The following is a 22,689-nucleotide window of genomic DNA, read 5'->3' as shown; positions in this document are numbered from 1 at the left end:
TTAACAATAATATACCTTTAGTTAACCAATAGATTAATGCAAATGGGCTTTTACAAATATCTTCTTACCAATAAAATAAGGGAAGTTTCTTTTAAAATGTTACATAGATATTATCCTACAGGTCATTTTCTTCTTAAATTTAAAAAAGACATTTGTGTTGACTGCTTTTTTGTGAAATGTCTCAAGACACAATGTTGGACCTGTTCTGTCAATGTCCAGACGGAGGTGTCTTGTTATATTACTGATAATATTGACTCTGATTTTTTGTTGTACTGGTATAATGTACAGTTTGGTTTCTACAATAACAATAATACAAAATGTAAAGAATTATATATAATACATTTAATAATAGTTTTAGCAAAATGTAATATTCTTAAATCCAAATGTAGCCACTCTAAATCCTTATTTATAAGATTTGACAATGAAACCAAACAGTAAATTCCAATCATTTTTTAATGCAAAAAAAATAAGAAAGCTGCAAAAACAATTTATTCATACATTAATGATGTGATAATTGTTTTTTTTATATGTTTCGTTTGTATGTGCACAATTGCAATAAATAATTGAAGTCTCCAGTATTGCTGCCTCAATTAACAACGAGTTAATTCTTGAACAACCCCCAAGTTGCAACGTGTGGCCTCAGAAACCCTATTATTGGAGAAGAAAAGTTGCAGTCAGGTGATTGAATGAGGGACACCATGAGGGACACGCGTTGAGTTTAGTTGTCTTGAACAAGTGAACGACGTGCTGATGATGACTATATCTCCAGTAACACGTCTCGTATAGATCTGCTTTCTAGCCCAGATAGCAGGTTAGAGAAAATATTGCCATCATCTATATATCTGTATGCTTCAAACAGTCCCCCATGGATCATTGCGAGACCACAATGGTGGTTAGTCATCAGCAGCTCTGCGGCAGTGGTCACTCTTTCCTTTAAGGCTCTTTGGATGGTCCTAACGTTGTCAAATATCGCGATAGCTGCCTCCCTAATCACTACGTAATGTGCCGTGCTGCTTCTAGCGGCGCTGGTGACAGTGCTGAAAGCTGTTGGGGTGAGTTTTATTAATATTCTTGTTTTATACAACAATTCAAACATTTGTTTGAACTGTGTCAGTAAGACATGTCTCTTTCCTGTCCAGTGAGTCTTTAGTATTGAGCGGGTTGTGTAGCATTTCGCCATACGCAGAGCTCGGGCCTGGTGGAGGCAGCCGTGTCTCTTCTCACCATAAATCACCACACAGGCACCAGCAGCATGCTAGCTAACTGTAATCGCTACCACGGCCTATGAAAGGAGGCTAGGTCACAAGTCATATATTCGGGGGTGCTACGCATGCGCAGTAAATTCTCGCCGAAATTGAGCCAATCAAAACGCACGACCGCAGCTTGAGTTACGCTGCGCATGCGTCGTACCCCCTTTCCAAGACCCGTGACCCATCCTCCTTTAACAGGCCTTGGCCGCTACTAGCCCCTTAGCATAATGAACGGCCTAGCTAACACTGTTAACGGCACACATAAACACCTCGGTATCTTTAAACCGTGTACCAAAGAGACAACACATGTGTGAAATTAGTGTGTTAAAGTGTCTGTGTTAAACATTAGTGTCAGACAGTTGGTTATAATAGAGTAGGAGACTCCGGTCGGTTGTCATGGCTTCTTTGTTGTTCCGTCCTCGTGCCGTTAGCTCCCATAACGTTATCTTTGTGTTTATTTGTGGTTATATATAAAATAAACTCAGTTAACGTTAGTTACTGATAGTTTATTAGATCGACGAATAGCTAGTTATACATGCACACACGGTCCAGTCTTTGTCTGCAGTCGCTTTCATATGGACCAGTCCTAACTCTCTCCTTTAGACTAAATGTCTGTCAGAGTAGCCGGTGTCTGGAGGGCAGTGCGCGGTGCTCTCCAGCTCTACAACATGTGATTTTATTAAACACATTAATCTCTGGGGTGTAACACTGGGGCCGAATTAGTTGCGACACTCTGTTGTTTTTTTACAAGCTTCAAATAATCATCTGACAAGTGTATACGTTTAAGAATAAAGCACCAAACACTAAAAAGGCAATGTTGTGGATGGAGCCTGGTGAACAAGAACAACATGATGGTTAGCTGACTTTCCGAGAACTTTCTGATCAGAACCCAAGCCACGTACTTGTGACAATAACGACCAGATAACTAGAAATGCCTGATGTGCTAACTATTAGATCTAACTTGTGGTGTAATGTCACACAATGTCGCAGTGAATTCATTTACATTTAAAAGTCGGAAACGCCCGGGGGTGATGGCTGTTTACGACTTGAGCTGTTAGCGAAATGCTAATCAGTCTGGTTGTGTTTGTCCACACAAGGTCATTAAGATGATGCGATTTATACCTGACTGTTACTGTGTGCGTTAGTTTGACTAGCAAGCAGTAAAACAGTCACCATAACATAACTCATCTTCGATTGTTCATGCTTATATTTTAGAGTTTGAGATGTGGTGGACATTAGCTGGCTAGCTCAGATGAGACGTTTCCGACAGCGTTGCAATGCATGCCGCAACGTGTTGGATGAGGCCATGTTAGCAGCTCCAGCTGAGGATGGCGGATCGCTCGGAAGTCACATGATTGGTACTGTCAGGGCGGTTGTTGTTCGGGCCCAGACCAGGGTAGCACCGTCGTGTTGCGAGACTAGAGACTTTATCGTAGGTTTATTAGCCATTCTGCCGTGACTGGGACAGTCAGTGTGGTTCCTAGTCTTTGTTGTTTAATGATTACAGAGATAAACTGAAACGTTAGTCTTATACTCATTAGAAAGTGGTGAAACGTCCAATCGGTGCTGGTGGTTTAGTGGGTGGACTTTTTTTTTCTCTTTCTGCGTCACCAAAGGGGAACAGAAAAGCCCTTCTTACCCAAGGTTGTTTTCCCTGAAGAGTCGTCCATGTCCATTGCTCACAACCTTTAACCCACTTAAACAATCCATGTTGTGGTAACTGATTTCTTTGTTTGTACTATCACTAGGATGTACAGCTTTAATACATGAGTAAGGTCTAGACCTGTTCTGTATGAAAAGTCATGAGATAACTTGTGATTTGGCGCTATGTAAATACAAATGTACCCTGTGGGTCTAGTTTTCATCCGAGCCTTGCAAACACAGTAGTGCTTGTTGGTTAATGTGGATTTGACATTTGGATAGGAATATCATGGTGGTAGCTTTAAAAAAAGCCCTCCTCTCCACTGCTAGGTGTCCTATTTGTTTTCACAGCATTATATTTGAACGTTTCCGGGGAAGTACGTGAGATGGGAGTCATTGCAACACAGTCCTAGCAGGATAGATATCATGTGTCCCGGGTTGGCTCACACTGCTTGTTTTCAAAGCAGTGTATTTGGGTCACCAACACTCTCCTCTAACCTACAGAGTTTCTAACTAAGTTTAGCAAAACTTGCGCACATGGTACACACAAACATCTTGTTTGCTTGGTGGGCCTCAGCTGCACACTGAACATAGTAAGTGTGCAAAACAGAGGGCCCTGGTCAGAAATGGTGCCATAAATATCGTGGCCTGAGCTGAAGGTATGCACAAACTGACTTGTTGATCCACAGCTCTTGCTTGCTGGTCAGCTAGCCGGCATTGTGGGCTTTAGCCAGAGGCATCTGAGGAAAACCCTTTTTTATTTTTATGAGCCTAGGGGCAAAGAGTCTAGTGTTCTCAAAAAACTTTATTGTTTTTCATATTCAGTTGACCGTGAAATTAAATTTCTCTGCCTCATTGCAAACACATGGAGCCCTTGTGCCTGTTGTCTTTTGTGATAACTGTAAAATGTTGATCTGTAAAGTTGTTGTTAATCAACATAAAGTGAAGTCAAAGTCATCAGTTCTGCTCAGCTAACCAAATGTGCTTTTCCCCCAACAGTATGAAGTGAAACGGAACTGAATTTTTGTACCATCCGCAACTGCTTCAAGTTCAGATCATAACAAAGAAACTGAAGATCAACCTCCAAAACAAGCAAAGTTGCAACACCGAAGACGCATAGAAAAAAAACGGATCACTTCAAGGGTTTAAAACACAAGAAGTAACCAAATCCTGAAACGACCAAAGAAGACGCACATCAGCCCAATTGTAACACGGAAGAGAAGCAATCCTATGCCCAAGCATATTCTGAGAAGACCAGCTGATCTGAAACCAGAAGTTTGTGCCTACTCAACAGCTTTGACAAAGCACACGTCCCAACGCTGCTCCTAGCCCTCCTCATCCTCACCACACCACGACTCACCACCGGGGTGTGGAGTGGGCTGCTATCTGCTAGTTTTATTTCCCCCCCATAGTTCCCACCCCATCTGTCCCCTTCTCTACTCCTCCCATTGTTTTTCATTGTAATTTTTTTCTAAGCAGTGTTATTGCACCTGCGTTTTGCCTTTTTTTGCGCTAGATTTCTCCCCCTTTTTTGCTTTATGCAACCATCTAGAACTTGTGCCAGAAACCTGTAACAAGTGTGTGTGTGTGTGTGTGTTCAACTGTGTGCGTGAAGAGATCCGCAGGAACTGCGTAGTCATTGATCCTGATACTTGCAAGATTCAAGACGACGAATAAAGGTGGGTTTCAGTTGGTATTCCAGTCACAACACGAGACAATTGTACTTTTTAATTGTTTAGGCTAGGCTAATCACTTATGATTTCATTTGTCATGTTTTGAATGATTTCCTCTCCCCTCCAATGTGCTGAAAATATATCCCTTTATGGGGTTTAAGGATTCAGATAAAAAAAATTGATACTGCCAGTTGGGTGGAATTCAGAAGCGGTGATTGGCAAATCCCCAGTTTGTACACATTACCCCATTATACAGATGAACAAACACAGATTGTGTAACACTCGGTTCTGATTCAGTTTGGCCAGCTGTGCTGATTTTAGGCAGCAATGCAGAGGTTGTTTTCATTTGTCACTGAACCCATATAAAAGTGAATTTGTCCTCTTTGTCAAAGTTGGATGTTGTTTCAGCAAACAAACACGTGTGCTACTATTTTTAAAATGGCTTTTATTGAAACTTTAAATGGATTTGTGGCCTCGTCAATTAAATTTTGGGGTTCTCAACGTTTAAATGGCAACATCTTCGGTGGTTATTTGCAGCAGCTGATTTCACTGAGATGCCCATCTTCAACCACAGAGATGGAAATATCAGTGAAAGCAGCTGTTGCAGTGCGTGGTTTGAAATAAACCTTGTATATTCATTCCTCTTTGCACATGATGGCACATCTCTAATGTGGAATGAGTGTGATAAGTCCTACTGTGTTGAAAGTTTGATTCTATCAGGTCAGTGACCTCTACTCTACATTGCTATTTGCTAAAGATAACTTCTTAAAACAAAAGCCAGCTGAGCTAAACCGCCACCACCTCCAAACAGTTAGACTGGTTATTCAATCTAGTTTGAGAATGATTTGATTGCTTTCCCACACCCAGCCCGCACCTTTTTCCTATTCTGTCGTTTTTAAAAGTCATATCCTCCCTGATTTTTGCCTCTTCAACTCCCTCCCTGGGGGATAAAAGCCCACAGCTATTTTCCTTTTTGTTTGTGACACTTGGCACACTGGCTGACCTCTCTGCCTTACCCGTTATGTTTGTTCCTCTCTTCACCCTTGCAGACATCCAGCGGTGTATCATTGGGTGGTTACATAAAAAATAGAACTTAACAGTCAAGCAAAAAAAAATTCAAACCAGTAATCAAGTTCAGCAAGTGCTCGAGCAAGTTTGGTCCGAGTTTATGGGAAAATATGGGCAGCCCCTGGAAAGGCTTTGTTGAGTTTACCTTGCCTGCGTCGCCACCCACCGCGTTTGTTAGCGCTGACCTGAGCAGCACCTCCCCCGTCGGACTCAGCCTGTCGCCATATGGCCGATCCGTAAGTTCCACCTTCCCACCTCCTTTTCTACGTGCCCCACCCCATCGAACACCCATCCACCCACCTTGCCCTGCATCTCTCTGCTGTGAATGGCCTAACCTCTTTCATCCTTTTCGGGCTCCCGAGACTAGCCTCTGCTCAGTTATATTGTTGCAGGGTGAGAGGTGTTCTGTTGATTAGACTTTAGAAATTTGAGTCCTGAAGAGCCTTTTTTTCTCCATTTTTAATTTGCGTCACAATCCGGTAAAACCTTAGTTGGGCCGTAACTTGACTCAAATCAAGGCAACTCAAATACAAGCTCAACTGCATAACAGTTGGTCCTGGTATGTAGTTCAAAACTGAAATAAATTAGATGGGTACTTACCCATCGACATTGAATTAAAGTCCTTTGTTATCTCTGAGACCAAAATGTTTTTTACGTGGATGTAATGAGAGTAATTGCTGCAGGGCAACCAAATCAAAATGGTATGCGGCCTGTTTACTCAGGTCTTTTAATGTCCTGTGTTAAAGAACATTAAAGTATCTAAGACCTCCGTATATATTCTGTCTTCTAGCTCATCGTGGTAGTGCAGTACAGGGCCTAACTGAAGAGGCTGCTCTGGGACCCCCACACTCCCTCTCATAACCCATAACCCATCACAAACTCTCTGTCCACTGTAGACACACCGCTATTTGACCTGTCATTTGCATTTTCTGATTCTCCATCTTCAGTAGTTTTATTTTGCTCGACCTTGAGCAACATTCGCGACACTGCACTTAAACCACTTCACCTTAACTGGCTGCGCAATGAAGTTGGTTAATCTTTTCAGTTTAGTCTGCCTTCTCTGAAGAGCCATACTGTCTGGATACACCAGTACTTTCAACCACTAATTAGTGCTAGTGATAGATGCTGTAATGGGAGATTGTCATGGTAGCAGATCCATTGTTTTACAGAGTGGCGTTTTGGTTTTCTTACGGCTTGGTATTTTGGTATCAGCGCTTGAGTATTGGTGGTTGTGATGAACTAACGTATAATGAAATGGCATTGGAGAAATGGTTGTATACAAGAACACGTAGTATATTGCTGTGATATTGCAAAATGTATACATGTTGGGCCTCCAAAAACTGGGTGTTTTATGAAATAATGGCAGATTAGCAAGGTCAAGATACAGTATTTTCTAACGTAATGCTGAATAACAACTTGTGATATCTGGAAAAGGGTAATTTGAAGAATGTGTTAAAGGCTACGACAATGCTCCTTTTCAAAGCTGTTGCCTCCTCCCCAACAGCATACCCAAGTCCTATCCCCAGTGTCAGAAATGGAAAGAGGCTCCTCTGAACCTCCAGTGGCTCGCAACACTGACTCTGCCCCATCTACCTCTACCGGTCCCATGCCTATCCCCCGCTCCTCCTCCGTCTCTTGCCACCCCCACCCAGGAAGTAAAAAACACAAGCGGACTCCCTTGTATCAGAGATCAGTAAGCGGGCATGTTCGGTGGAGCCCACACTGACTTAACAGCTCCGTGAGCTGCTGTTGTCATGAGACTTTTGCTAACAGCATGGTGTGTAGTTGCGTGAAAAGCGAGTTTAATCAGGGTGTAGTGGCAGATTTTGATAAGTGAGTATTAATTGGTGTTCCAGTATAATCACTGGTTGGTTGGTAGAGGGAGGTGAACAGTTTTTGAACGTTTGTCTGTCTAACCAGAGCTGCATGAAAAATTGTCAGTGCTGAGGTGATTTCGGACTAAAACCACATGACGAGTTCAGTGAATTTTAACTTTAAGTGCATGTCACTTGTAAGAAAACCAGAAAGTGCCATACTTTTTTTTTTTCCCCAGTCACTTATCCTGAAATTCTATCTAGGCATTACCAGTGTGTGTTCCCCTCTGTTGATGACCAGATAGCCCCAGAAGACTCCGATGTAGTTTCACTATTGCTTTGTCCCCACCCCACCCCCCACTTCCTCCTGAAGTCTGCTCTACCTGCATGTTTGAAGTGTTTTTGTTTTTTTTAGTTTTTTTTAAAGATGGCATCAAACACTGCATTAAACCGTAACTTAATTTTTTCTTGTCTGCTTCATGTTGATTCACTACTGGATGTGTTTTAACACTTACTTCTCTTCTTCCCCAGATGAGTTTCGACCCAGGCATGCTCCATAACAATGGGCACACTGCGTACGCTAACGGCACGGGGCCTGGCATTAGAGAGACTGGTGTGGTGGAGAAGCTCCTGACTTCTTACGGGTTCATCCAGTGCTCTGAACGTCAGGCCCGCCTCTTCTTCCACTGCTCCCAGTACAATGGCAACCTGCAGGAGCTTAAAATAGGAGGTGAGAGGCCTTTGACTTGTGTACCACTCATAAATACTTAACCTGTAGAATAGGGGTGTCACAATTTCGATTCTAAATCGGAAATCGATCCAAATTGGCTTCCGATGTCGACCATCGAAATCAAAAGCAGGCTCGTAGATTTTTTTATATATATATATATATATATATATATATATATATAGATAGATATATAGATATATAGATATATAGATATATATAGATAGATAGATCTATTATTATTATTTTTTTTTTTTTTTTTTTTCTCTCCGCCCCCGCCAACTTGAGTACAAGGAAAAATCAGCTGGATTCTAGAGATGTAACAGCCACCTCACTCATTGTTAAAAATATATACCAGCACAAAAATCACAATTAACATAAGCCACCGTGTTCTGAACACACTTTACATTACAAACTCTAACAAAAGTAACATTTGCATTTTGGAACATAAAACGTCTAACAAACTACCCAGACCAGCACTCGTGACGAGGCAGGCATGATGAGAAATGTGGGCTGTCCCTGTCTCTACAATACTCTGGGCACTTCCTGCATGCCTGTGGCATTTTACAGTGCATAAATTAGCCTAGCGGTTAGAGGACTTTAGTTAGTTAGTTACTTTTTCTTACATAGCTCTTCTACTTTTACTTGGTTTAACATTAAGTCACTGCATCTCCACAGAATAACACCACGGTTGAGTTTCAGTCTACATGCACGTTTTGTCAGCTCAACATTGTTGAATCAGAGCAGCTGATATTCTTAGCCACAAGCTAACGGGACTGCTGAGTGCGGTCTCTCAGCTCTGTGTCCAATACTCCGCCTCCGCCCTCGGTGCCAAACAACGATCGAAGGAGAGAAACAAGCGCGACAGTAAATGACAACAAAACTATATTTTTGTAGATGACAGCACACTTGTAATACACTGCATAAGGATTTGTTTTGTTTTTGTAATGATTATGTACTGAGGTTGGTCGCACAGATACTGATATTGAAAAGATGCAGCTTTTTATATTGTAGACGGTTGTAATCTCATTTTTGAAACACTTTTTAAATAAAAAAAGGAGTTCAGTTCTCTTTTTAAAGAAGAATTAGAAAGTGTAATGGACAGTTGTCAGGGCATAAAACCAATGATCTGTTGATCTTTATGAATCAAGACTCCATAGTCTAACAGTGTCATGTTTAAATCGAAAATCTAATTGTGACCTTAAAATCGAAAGTCGAATCGTGGATTTGGAGAATCGTGACACCCCGACTGTAGAACGTTGTTGAAAAAAAGCCAACAAACACCTGAATTTGTCCCTGTATCATTTCAAGTGTGCTAAGTGTTTGTTTTTCTCCTGCTTCTCTGTCCTCAGATGATGTAGAGTTTGAGGTATCCTCTGACAGGCGCACTGGCAAGCCCATAGCAGTGAAGCTGCTTAAGATAAAGCCAGAGGTGCTGCCAGAGGAGCGCATCTCGGGCCAGGTGGGGCCAGACGTGCACGCCTATCCCTTTACTGTGCTGCATGGTTATATTCATCCAGTTAAGAACACCATTTTATTTTTGGTTCTGTCGTTGTCTTGTCAATTTAACATTTATATGGCCCGTTGTGTTTTGTGGGCAGGGGATGTTATTGTAAGTAAATTATTGAATTTGATCCACCTTCTAATCCTGCATCTAAATTAAAGATTCCCATCAAGATTTACAATACATTTGAATTTCAAATTGGCTTGTTGTGCTGACCTGCATGTTTGCTGGAGGTGCTGTATGTCCATAGAACAAATATGGTCAAGTGATCAATGTAATTGCCCAGTGGGTGTATTAATTTCTCTGTGAATGCTCACAGCAACTAGTATAGAGAAGTTGGTCAGTCTCTCAAACTAAAACAGATCTGTACCTGAACCAGTCTGGTACAGGTCTGTTGAGCCCAAATGCTGGATCATTAAGTTCAGTTCGGCAGGGGAAAGCAGAACTGTGCAATGGCAGACTTTGGTGCTTGGCTCATTGTTGATGTACAGTTCATAACATGCAAGTGATGATGCTCTCCTTGCAAATATACACATAGTACATCTAGGTCTACACGCAGAGCACAATGTGACTCAATGTCATTCACAAAGTTGTTCATTTAGGATATCATCAACATGCTAGAGTCCGTTGGGAGGCCTGACAGTGTATACTGATTTCACACTGAAGCACATACAACCATGCTAACCTGTGGGTGGTGCACCACATTTGTGACACTTGATATACTTGTTACTGTGACATTTGAAATTCAGTCATTTCATCCATCACATGTCCAGAAATATTTTTAATTGGGCTTTGTAATTACAATGGATATTCAACCTACTATTGGCAGAGCAATGTGCTGATGGCCTCCATCTGTCATTCCCTCCATCTCTGCAGGTTGTTTCTGCTATCCCGGTGCATTTGGATGGGAAGTCGGCTCCCGGCCAGGTGCCCACTGGCAGCGTTTGTTATGAAAGAAATGGGGTAAGTGTAAGTGTTATGGACCACAGCGGCACGCCTAATCAATGAAATGTGGAATGTTAATGTAATTTAAATGTCATCCTTCCCCTCTTGAGGATCTTGTACAGACAACACTCAATTACTTGCTCTATTCTTGGCTGTGTTTTGCTAAATGCATACTTACATCTGCTTCATGTTATGCGTTTACGTGGACATGAATAAACGGTTTATGAGGTTTATCCTGGTTATGATCATATTTGGGATATGGTGTTTACATGAGCTCAGAGAAGTTGGTTATTGATATTCCCTGCATGCATTAAAAAATACTAGTAATCCGGTAACTGATTACTACATTTTATTTGCGCAGGCACCTGGGATGTTTACAAAGCCATTGGGAGACAAGAGCGATGGGAAATTTGACACGAGACACTACACTGTACATTTACTACCACTTGATAACTGCTAATTTCTTCTCTGCTCTTGCTCTTTTGCTCTTGCTCTCAAAACCACACACACACATTTATGTACTGAGCTATTCCTGAAATAAGCAACGCTACTCTTTTAACACTGTCCTCCACTTTGACCGGCGTCAGCCATTCACTGTCACTACCACTACGTACGAAAAAACTCTGCTTCTTTGTCGCTCCAGATGTGGCGCTTTCGCTGCCACCATTGTTTGTATTTCTGTTAGGGCACTTGGCTGAAGCCGCACCTGCACAATAACCGGGTAAAGCTGTATACATGAAACAGTGGTTGCATCCGAAATTCCATACATATGTTATTTAGTACGCTAAAACAGTATGTGACATATTTTAGTATGTCCGAAGCCTCAGTATGAAACCAATAGTACGCGAATTGCATACTATTTCTGGTGAAATATTACAGTATGCAGTGTTGCTGCATTAAAATGGTTTACACTTGCATAGTAATTCCCTCCATTCATTTTGAAGATTTTCTTACCAAGTTGCTGGGGTACAATTCATTGTTTAAATAAATCTCTAATTCATTTATATCTATGTATTTATTTGTCATATTTTGTTTTACAAAGTTAGGAAAGTAATGACTAAGTCCAGCCTGATGTTGCCTTACACATAAAAGAATAATCAGAGTCAATTCCACACAGTGAAGCATGTAGCTTATTCATTAAACACTGGTATCGGATCGGTACTCGGTATCAGCAGATACCGAAAACCCAGGTATCAATATCGGTATCGTGACTAAAAAAAGTTGGATCGGTGCATCCCTATTGAGTATGTAGTGCATAGTATGTCATTTCAAACGAAGCCAGTAACCCGGTTTCTTTCAGAGTACTCCAGCTAACATATTCGGGTTTCTCATAAACCGGATAAGGACTTATCCAGGTTTCTGAAAATAAGTTGTGGTGTTTACATGCTCAAACACAAACGGGATACTCCAAAAAACGATCATAAATGAGTTATTCATGTCCATGTCAACGCGCTCATTGATGATGATGATGATGATGATGTATGTCAATGGTATGCAATGTGTTCATCCCAGGCACACCAGGTGGGTGAATGTAGCATCCACAGCACATGGCTGTCTGTCCTTCATATAACGTTATGCATTCTCTCTCTTTTGGTTGGTCCTCAAGGTTCAATTATTGTCATTGCACAACACAGGATTGCACAACGAAATGCAATTGTAGGCTTTGTCCCTTTATGCTACACAAGAAAAACAAAAAACAGTTTTTCACAGCTGTTGGTTTGTCCGTTTGGAGGATTACTCCAAAAGTCTGCTATGGATTTGAATGAAATCTTTTGGAGGTGTGGGGGTGTGGCAAAATGAATAATCCATTAGATTTTGGTGGCTATCCAGGTCATGATCTGGCTTCGGGAATTTTTTTTAATAACTCTGCTTAGCCTGTGCATTAACACCACAGGCTTTAAGACATGCGCAGTGTAACTGATGACGCGTCACCCAGCCTACATGAAACCTGCCTTGGCGGAGGTGTGCGCTCTCTGAGTGCTCTTCTAGTTTGAATTTGCATCAGGAGGAATGTAAACGGCAGCAACAAAAACATGGGTGAATTCTCTGGGCTGACAGTATGGCTGGCATTTTAATAAATGATATTGTTTTAGGGTTAAAAGGTGTCACCCAAACCCTTTATTAACAAAGTTAAACCCTGTTGTGACTTTCCACAGGAAGTGTTCTATCTTACCTACACTCCTGATGATGTGGAGGGAAATATCCATCTGGACACAGGCGACAAAGTTAGCTTTTATATGGAAACCAACAAGCAGTAAGTCTTTACACCATGTCAGCATTGTCTTAATAATTTATAGCTTGCGTTCGATTTTATATTTAACCTTTTTTTGTATTTCAGTACTGGTGCAGTCAGTGCTCGTAATATTCAACTTGTTAAGAAGAAGCAAATGAGGTGCCAAGGTGTGGTGTGTGCTACAAAGGTAAGGGCCACTAATATCATTATATGGACCTGTCTTATTAAGCAAATTGGACGTAGTATGGTTATCTTGTGTGACAGTTGATGTCATAAAAACACAACTGAGGGGCTATTCACATTTTGCGTCTAAAAGCGCATAGAAAGCGGCAGCCATGCCGCTTTAATTCTTTTATCCAAGGTGCTTGGGAGTTTGCACTCGTGCCTGCCGTTACTAAGCAGCCAAAACCTGTGCACTGCGATGACAATGATGATGAAGTTGAGTAATTTAGCAGTAAGCTACACTGACTAAACTGAACAAAGTCAAAAGTGTCAGTTTGGCTCACCTTTCAACTGGATGTTGTGACATCCTTGGATGTAAAGAGTGAAGCAGGTAAATATTATCTGCGGGACAGATGTAAAGCTCTGGGTAGCGCTGCACTAAAATAACTTTTCCTCCCTATATTTACCGTAGACTGATATTTACAGAGAAAAGAAAAGATATCTGCTGGCTGTAATTGATTGATCCTCGTCACATGACATGCGGCGCGCATTGCTGTGTTTCAAAAGTTGAACTATTATCTTGGAGGGGGCAGCCATCGCTCCCTAAAAAAGGCGCTTGGGAACACGTGCTTGCTGCGGCGGCGTCACACTCCGCTTTTGAGCGCACCTTCCACACATCTACATTTATAACCATGGATGGATTTGAGGGTGCAAAAAATGCAACGGCCCCTAAACGCACTTTCAGTCCAGGATTTACCAACTTAGCCACTTGCTTGTTTGCAAAGAAGGCAGTGTTTGTAACGATCATATCTGCTTTTAGATATGGTGATGTTGCGTAGCCCAGCATCATATTTAAATGCTAATTATTATATCTGGTTCCATACCGAGACTTCCACCATACAGATTAATTGAATGATGGAATATTGACTAAAATACATCACAATTTAAATCTTTGAATGGGAGTATCTTTGGCCTCAACAACTGCTAATCCTTTGTTTTTAGTCCCATAAAGTAACCCAACCTAACTCTTGTGGCAGGAGCTCCCATTTTGAGTAATCGGTTGATGATGTACCTGTTATGTTGAACCATGTGTTGTCTTTCAGGAGGCCTTTGGATTCATTGAGAGGGCCGATGTAGTGAAGGAGATCTTCTTTCACTACAGCGAGTTCAAGGGTGATCTGGAGGCTCTGCAGGCTGGAGACGACGTTGAGTTCACCATCAAAGACAGGAATGTAGGTGTTGTCAAGTTTTTCAACTCCCCCCGTCCAGAAATACCTGAGTAGATTTGACCTGCCTGAATGTGCATATATAACATTGTTTAAATTTTTTTTGTTCTTGTGGCCGTAGGGTAAAGAGGTCGCCACAGATGTGAGGCTGCTCCCCCAAGGAACTGTCATCTTCGAGGATATCAGCATTGAGCAGTTCGAAGGCAGTGTTGTCAAGGTCATACCCAAGGTTCCCACCAAAAACCAGGCAAGTAGATTACAAGTCTGGCAAGTTGAATTATGTGTTTGAGAAGTCTTTGGCTGTAAAAGCAAGCATGGTACTGTGACCCACCAACCAAGAATAGAACGTTCCTGTTTGGCGCCAAAAGTGTGCCACCCTCTGGTGTGCGAGTTTTCAGATGCCATCCTAGGAAACAAAATTTGACCACTGCCAGACCTGTCCTGACCACAACATTCAGTTCGAGCCTCTTAGCATAACATGCAGGCAACTGGGAGTGTTAGCGATACTAATATTTTCTGTGTTTGCATTGCTCTGCAATTAGACTGGCATAACGCTAGTTGGCAGTGGGGTTTCTATGGCACTGTGTTTCTTTGTGTACTTCAAACAGTATAGTGACAGAAATGGAGCAGATCATGTTGGAGCTAATAAATGCTGGAGAAAAAAAAAAGGTTTGCCAATGGCAACCAGACAACCATTGCTGTTGAGCCCTGGTACAACTTTCACAAATCTTTCCTTCATGCTTTCGCAGAACGACCCTCTACCGGGCCGCATCAGTTCCCGGATTGGTTTCACTGACAAGGAACTTCCGTTTGGTGAGAAGGACACAAAGTCCAAGGTGACCCTTCTGGAGGGAGACCACATACAGTTCAACATCTCCACCGACCGCAGAGATAAGCTGGAAAGGGCTACCAACATCGACATCCTCCCTGACACCTTCAACTTCACCAAGGAGACCCGCGAAATGGTGTGTATTACAAAAGAATAAGTTGATGTGATTTTTCTTGAAGTGGTCACTTATATTATGTAATGCATCATTGTAGAGATGAACGAAACCACTGATTTTGAAGGGGCGTCCACATTCTTTGAACTGAAGTGAATTTCACAGACAGTAACTTTGTGTCATCCGATCTTCTTCTAGGGGGTGATTGCGGCTATACGCGATGGCTTTGGCTTCATTAAGTGTGTGGATCGAGACGCCAGGATGTTCTTTCACTTCAGTGAAGTCCTGGAGGAAAGCCAACTGCACATCTCCGATGAAGTGGAGTTCACTGTTGTGCCTGTAGGTCCTGTTTTTAAGCTTTTCACAAAAGTATGTATTCTGTCTTACTACTTAATCGGGCACATTTTCATTATTTGTTATTAACAAGCTAAAGTAGATGTCCTGTTGTCTCCAGGATATGCTGTCTGCTCAGAGGAACCATGCAGTGCGCATCAAGAAGCTGCCCAAGGGCACAGTGTCCTTCCATACCCAGTCTGAGCAGCGCTTTATGGGTGTGGTGGAGAAGGAAGTTGTGGCTGCCTCCAACAAGAATGCCAGTCCCACCAAGAGCAAGGAAAAGGTACAGTAGTGCAGTTATGACAAATATTATTGTACATGAAATAGCACCCAATACGTTCCAAAAACTATAGCCTTATAGTCCATCCCATCCCACAATCACATCAACCCCTCTTCTAAATTTCTGTTTTAGTTCTAATTTTCCTCTTTGCTTTCTCGTCCTATGACGACCTCCTGTTCATGCTCCTTGTTGGTTAGAAAAAAGACAAGGTAGGACTGAGACGTTCTGCATGAAGCCACATGAATAAAGACTCACAAATAAATTTTAAAGATACAGACTTATGCCAATAGTCCATGGCTTTCACTAACCCTAGTCTAAGAAGTAATAATTTGATTCCGAGACCTTTATATGAACAGTTTAAAAGCCGACAATGCAGTGCAATAATACTGTATTCACAAGTGTGATGTTGACCAGACTTGTTGTCTAATAGGTGTCTGTTTCTCTTATTTTTCAAGGCTAAAGTTGTAGAAAAGGTTGGTCTTTGCAGGCGTCTGTCCCACTGATATCCTGCTTTACCTCTTTAGTTGATGGCATGATATTTGATCACCAATTAACCCTTAGACACATGGACTCAAACTTTGTTTCACTGATTTAGTGAGCTGTAGGGCTGCACAACTAATGATGAAACAGAAGTCCCTATTTCTAGAATGGTTTGTCTGTTAAGTATCTTTAGTAATGTACAGTATATCGGTAACAATATTTTTTTTTTTTTGTTGATGCTTCCTAAAAGATATATAAGCAGCACCTTCATTTAATGAACTTATTTTCTGTTCTCTGTTACTCTGTGTCTTTTTTTGGCACTTGAAATTAAGACGGCTGATAAATATTTTTGCACTCAAAACGATTATAGTAATTGGAAGTTGCAGTGAGAACACAACAACCGATTAAGAAGCATAAAAAAATCTGCTCATGTTCTGTGATCAAGCAGCCTGGCACACTTAATTTGTACTCTTCGTGCTTTTCTTGGGATTAAATGCCTAACATGATGATGCCAGTAAATCACATGCTGTGATTGGTTCAGGCAATCTCTGTGAATAACTGAGGGTAGAATACAGAAGTGTTCTCAATGAAACTGCAATAGTGATGGATAATTATGCAGCCCTTCATAGTAGGCTGTAACTCTGAGCTGTCACAGTAGACTAGGCTAATGCTAACCAACTCAGCTGCTACAGAATAATGCACTCTCACATGCTTGTGTGGGCTGTCTGCACACATCTTCTAATACACTACATACTCTCAAATCATCCGATTGAAGCGTTTGAGACCTTGATAGGTAGCTTCCACCAGCTTTGTTGAGAAAGCATCGATGGGACTTTTGGCCCTGGCTGGAGCCTGCTGGATCAAGCATTGGTGATGCTCATTATTGGAAAGATGATGTGATTTGTTGACTCCTGTAGGAATCTGAGGAAGGAGTGATTGCATATGAAGACTGTGGAGTGAAGCTCACTGTGCCATACCATAACAAGGACCTAGAAGGAGGAGGATACCCACAGGTCGGAGACAAGGTATCCACTGAGTGACACTGCACTCAGTCATTTTGCTTGAGATTAAAGCCCCCCCCTCCAGCCAGTGTTACTTCTGGTTTTCCGGTTAACCTTGTTTCTCAAACAGAGAATGGGCTGTGGTTAATATTCAGACGTAATTCATCACCATGGCAACCAGATTGCATCCTTTTTCAACCCAGTTTAAATGAAACCAGCGGCAGTATATTGGAATATGGCTATATGGCACTGAATTTGATGAATTTACTGTTTATCAGACCACAAATGAGAAAAGAACACACCAACTCGCTCTCTTCTTTACCGTTACCTCCTGGCGAGGCAACTGTCTGGCTGCTGCTGCACTGAGGAGCCGCAACGCCACACACCAGCTACAACACACCACAGGACGAATAGACATATTGCAGAGCCGTTTCAAATGCAGTTTCGGGACATTTTAGAGGTGCACCAGCCGCTGTCGCCTCAGCGCCCTGCACCGACACCACACCGGGCTGCACTGTGATTTGTTTGTTTCTCTAACGGGACTTTTCACTTGTTTTCTCTTGGGCTGAAAGTTGTGCGCTCCTGGGCGTTCGGACCTGTTAGAAGCCGGTGCACCTCCAAAACATCCCAAAACTGCATTTAAAACGGCAGGCAACGGTGTCTATGATCTGTCCTGCAGTGCGCTGGGGCCGGACACAGCACCGGCGTTCCGTTAATTTATCTCCAGCAGGAGGAGACGGTGAAGAAGAGAGCGAGTGAGAGAGACAGTGTATTGTGATAATTCTGCAGATGGGATTTCGTTAGCTAGCTCACAACGATGTTTATCGGTCAGACGCAAAGAAGCGTGAGTGCACCTGCGAAAGCTTGGAAGATAACGTATGACCTGCTGCTTCTACTATAGTCATATGTTATCTTCCTGTTTTGGCAACAACCTTTTTTTTTTACTTTGGAGACAAAATTGTTATTTGTCAAAAAAAATTGGCAAACAGTGTGGCTTATCATCATTTTCAGGAAAATTGTCACTCAAATACATATGAAATATCAAACATGCCAAAATACGCTGGAGGGGGCTTTAAATGAAGACTGCACAAAGAATAAAAAAAGTAAACTCCTCATTGAAAGGACTAGCACATTGAAGGAATGACAACTGTTTCAGACACTGCTGAAGAGGTGTGTAATATGAGGTCTGCTCCTCTAGCAGACAAATGCTGCTAATATTACCCAATGATTGTGGCTGTGTTTGCAGTGGTGATTTTAGTTTCTTCAAACTTGTGGTTTGTTTGGTCTACCCCGTGTGTGACTTATTGTTTGTCCTCTAGGTGGAGTTCTCCATCAACGAAGTGAAGCGAACTGGCCAGCAGAGCGCCGTCTCCATTAGGGTCCTCAACCGGAACGCCTCCAATGCCAAGAGACTGCTTGGATTTGTTGCCACACTGAAGGACAACTTTGGTTTCATTGAGACAGCAAATCATGACCAGGAGATCTTCTTTCACTACAGGTAAAGGCTTACGTCTTAGATGCCTTTTTAGATGAGTTAGTTGAGGATTTACTTGTTAATTGCATCCAAAGATCTGTTAATTCAAATCAGAGCCTCAGTGTATATCTGTTTTTTTTCCACAGTGAAATGTGTGGAGACTTGGAGAATTTGGAGCTGGGCGACACAGTTGAGTACACTCTGTCTAAAGGAAAAGGAAACAAAGTCAGTGCTGAAAAGGTTACCAAAGTGGCTGCAGGTATGAGGGCTTTAATTCCAGCCAGTTTTAATTTTCATAATTCATATTTGTATTATTTGATGTGTGAAATCCACTGTTGTCCACGTTTTAGTGAATGGCATTAGTGAGGATGTTGGTGCGACAGCGATGATGGGGAAAGTCATCCGTCCTTTACGCAGTGTGGACCCCTCCCAGACAGAATACCAAGGGCTTATTGAAGTCACAGAGGAAGGTTGGTGTCAAGTTATGGTGGGACTTGTAGACCCAACATTTAAAGCACAGTGTTTTCTTGGGACGATTAAGACAATATCACCCCTCCTCCCTTCTTGATTGTTTCAGGTGCAACTAAAGGCCAGAATTATCCCTTTGGAATCATGGGTATGTCGAACAAGGGCGACTGTCTGCAGAAAGGAGAGCTTGTGAAGTTCCAGGTTTGCACAGTATCCCAAACTGGACAGAAGATGGCCTGTAATGTGGTCCCTCAACGTAGAGCCTTGGTTGAGTGTGTCAAAGACCAGGTAGTGATCAGCTATTCGTTTTCAGTTTCATTAGTGCAACACATTTATCAGAAAACTCCAGTGTTGCAGTTACTGTTACTGCAGCACAGGTCGTGATGAAATGAATTCATTTTGAATCCTGAAGTTGTTTTATTTTGTTGCCTCCCCCCAGTTTGGCTTCATCACATATGAGGTTGGTGAGAGCAAGAAGCTGTTCTTCCATGTAAAAGAAGTGCAAGATGGCCTAGAGCTCCAGACCGGGGATGAGGTGGAGTTCTCCGTTGTCCTCAATCAACGCACAGGAAAATGTAGTGCCTGCAACGTACGCAGAGTCAGGTAAGGACTCCACAACCAGCTTTACATTTTGGTTCAGTTAACTATAATTTGAATGAGCGGCTCTCCTTCATCGGAGGCAGACCATTAAAGGACCAGTGTGTAACATTTAGGGGGATCTATTGGCCGAAATGGAATATAATAAGTATGTTTTCTTTAGTGTATAATCACCTGAAAATAAGAATCGTTTTTTTGTTAAATTAGAATGAGTCATTTATATCCACGTAGGGAGTGCGTCCTCTCTTCACGTAGCTGGCTGCCATATAGCCTAGAACGGACAAACCAAACACTTAACTTTTCCTGCTTGGGCCGGGAAACCAGACACGGGAAACTTCTGTTGGTCTTTAGGACCTGCAGCATTTAATTCTGCACAAACTGCAACTTCCACTGTACATTCACTTAATATTCTCAGAGCTAAACAAACTCTGTCTTCTGCTCCACTAGCTCACTTGTTCCCTCACATACACAGCCGCCTCTCTCCCTCTTGCTTCACCACTCACTTCCCACGTACACACACACACACACACACACACACACACAGACTCTGGCTCCTTTTATTCTTCAAATGACCTATGCTACTCTTACAACAACTGTCTCTAGATAGGGCCATCCACGTTTTCCACCACCATACTTCTCCTATACGCTTGGCACACAGGAAAGGTTTAAAGTGGTTGCAATCTGCAACCTCACCACTAGACGTTGCTAAATCCTACACACTTTTTCTTTTAAATTGACAAAATGAAATGACAAACTTTGCCCAGAATGTCACCCAAAAAAACACCCAGCGATTTACTCAGCCAGTTGGCCAACCCTAACGATTTACAGTATCTTTGGTGACATTTTCAAGTGACATAAGATGAAAAAGAATTGGTCTCAATGTTGATCTTGAATGCTCATTATGTACCTGACGTTACAGCGAGGGGCCTAAACCAGTGGTGACTCCGCGTCCAGATCGTCTGGTGAACCGACTGAAGAGCATCACTCTTGACGACGCCAGTGCTCCTCGCCTGGTGATTGTAAGACAGCCTCGTGGTCCTGACAATTCAAAGGTACGACCAAGCCTGTGCTATTGGCACATTTTGTCCATGCTGTGAATGTAGCTGCTGTCTTTGACCTTACATGTAATTCTAGTGAAATAACAACTTCAAATACCAATTTGAACTTACTTTTTTTTATCAAAAATTGTTAATATAAAGTTGTTGAGAAAACATTTCTATACTGGGTGGAATGAAATATACACTTGCATTTCTGTAAGATGCAACATTAATCCCATCCGTCCTCTTCTATACAGGGCTTCAATGTGGAGCGCAAGACTCGCCAGCCCGGCGTCATTGACTGAGCAATAAAGAGCCCCCGCCCCGTTTGGTGTTGGTGGGATGTTGTCCCAATGGGTGACAGCAGGGGATAAGGGAATTTGATTTGACACATGCTTGTACACACAAACTCATACACAAAACATACGCACACATACAGTAATCGGCATGTGTAATCTTTATCCCCATCGATAGCTGCGAGGGAACTTTTCTCATTCCACAGTTCCCTGCCTCCCATGTATGATGTACTTGATGCGGAGTTCCACACTGCAGTGTCCACGGGGTCTCTGAGTGTGTGCGCGTGTGTGACGTATCCTAGAAGTGATAATAGTGTGTAACGGAGGTATTTGTTTCTGAGGGTCGCGTCCCTCTAAATCAGAGTGATGACTGTGTGGCTGTCTATGTCCCTATCTTTTGAATCTGCTTTGTCTGGAATTCTGCACCTGTAATCTGTCCAGTAGTTTTGCCTGGGTGTCTCACGTCTTTTGAGCATCTGCTCCATTTTTTTTTTTTTTTTTTCTTCTCTCATATTTTTGCTCCTTTACCCATGGAAACTTAAAAAATGGTTACATTGTCAAGTTTCCACTACTGTATGCTTTCCTACAAGACGCATAAAGCAAAGCAAAGTTCCCTCCATAAGGAGGATCATATTTCTCATGTGCGGGCTTAAACTGAGGATTCTTCTCTGCTCGGTTTTTTGAGCAGTTTTTAAAACGCTTTATTGAAGAGCTGAAGTGAAAGCATGGTGTGTGATTGTGTGTGTGTGTGATGTATGTGGATGTCAATGTAGTTAATCTAATGGGATTTACTTTTACCAATCTGGAGCCTTTCGATACCTTTTTGGTATTCACATGCTCCACCTAAGCAATTTTCCCAGGTGCAGAATTCCTCGAGGCATCTTATATCTGCAGTTCTTTTATACTACGTTTTTTTTTTTTTTTTCTTGCACATATTTCTGCTTTTTTTTTTCCATTGAAACTCAATCTGCTAATATTGAATTAAGTAAGAATAAGGTGCCTAAAAACTACAAGCAAAATGAAATGAAAAAAAAGGAAAAAAAGAAAAAATTAGATGTATCCTCTGTTCCCAGCCAACCGCCAAAACATTGAGAACAATCTTAGGGTGGCTTTCTTTTCTAGTAGAAATAATACTGATATGCATCCCGAACCTGTGGGTTGAACTATACTGTATGTAATGTGTGCTTTTTTTGCTTAGTGAAAGTTCATTGAAACTTCAGATATAACAAAAAAACGAATTTAACTTAAAGAAGGAGAAAGGTAAAGTATTAGAAATTCAGTTTAAAAAAAAATATAAAAAAAATAAAAAGCATTAAGAAATCAGGTTACCAGTTATTGTGCGCCCGAGACATGGTGGGTGAGCTGTTGTGCCTCTGCACATTAAGTTACAGTCTAAATTAATTTCAACTTTGGAGATCACCGGGTTTCAGTTGAACCACGAACAGAGGTTCTCATGTACTTTTGTTAATGGTCTTGAATGAAACGATTGAATTAAAGTTTTATGAAAATCATGAGCTGTTTTGTTAATTGTCTCAT

The 22,689-nt window shown here is 41.8% G+C and overlaps 1 protein-coding gene across 16 annotated transcripts; it reads left to right on the top strand.

The window, feature by feature from the left end:
- The first annotated feature begins 896 nt into the window (after positions 1-896).
- csde1 (cold shock domain containing E1, RNA-binding) lies at positions 897-22,667 on the top strand. Of its 16 annotated transcripts, none has more exons than XM_037771455.1 (23): positions 897-1,052; positions 3,891-4,570; positions 7,137-7,325; positions 7,978-8,176; positions 9,526-9,692; positions 10,554-10,646; positions 12,779-12,876; positions 12,961-13,042; positions 14,121-14,249; positions 14,365-14,490; positions 14,993-15,208; positions 15,383-15,553; positions 15,639-15,803; positions 15,998-16,009; positions 16,256-16,273; positions 17,198-17,305; positions 18,601-18,779; positions 18,902-19,014; positions 19,106-19,225; positions 19,333-19,511; positions 19,663-19,826; positions 20,740-20,872; positions 21,115-22,667. In XM_037771455.1, the coding sequence occupies exons 3-23, from the start codon at positions 7,167-7,169 to the stop codon at positions 21,160-21,162; spliced, it is 2,679 nt and encodes an 892-aa protein (XP_037627383.1). In that variant the 5' UTR covers positions 897-1,052; positions 3,891-4,570; positions 7,137-7,166; the 3' UTR covers positions 21,163-22,667. The 16 variants fall into 16 exon arrangements, with proteins under 16 accessions (XP_037627383.1, XP_037627384.1, XP_037627385.1 ...); XM_037771456.1 differs by lacking the exon at positions 7,137-7,325 and adding an exon at positions 5,614-5,868; XM_037771457.1 differs by lacking the exon at positions 7,137-7,325.
- Positions 22,668-22,689: the final 22 nt, after the last annotated feature.

Source organism: Sebastes umbrosus, chromosome 6 (genome assembly GCF_015220745.1).
Source record: "Sebastes umbrosus isolate fSebUmb1 chromosome 6, fSebUmb1.pri, whole genome shotgun sequence".
NCBI lineage: Eukaryota > Metazoa > Chordata > Actinopteri > Perciformes > Sebastidae > Sebastes > Sebastes umbrosus.
The sequence above is the reverse complement of the archived record's forward strand: the minus strand, read 5'-3'. Positions and strand labels throughout refer to the sequence as shown.

What these genes read in the sequence shown, in the direction of transcription:
- csde1 (XM_037771455.1), top strand. Translation starts at nt 7,167, where the DNA reads ATGGAAAGAGGCTCCTCTGAACCTCCAGTGGCTCGCAACACTGACTCT. An exon ending in ACCCACAGGTCGGAGACAAG is followed by an intron (nt 17,306 to 18,600) that starts GTATCCACTGAG and finishes TTTGTCCTCTAG; the next exon opens with GTGGAGTTCTCCATCAACGA. An exon ending in GTGGTCCTGACAATTCAAAG is followed by an intron (nt 20,873 to 21,114) that starts GTACGACCAAGC and finishes TCTTCTATACAG; the next exon opens with GGCTTCAATGTGGAGCGCAA.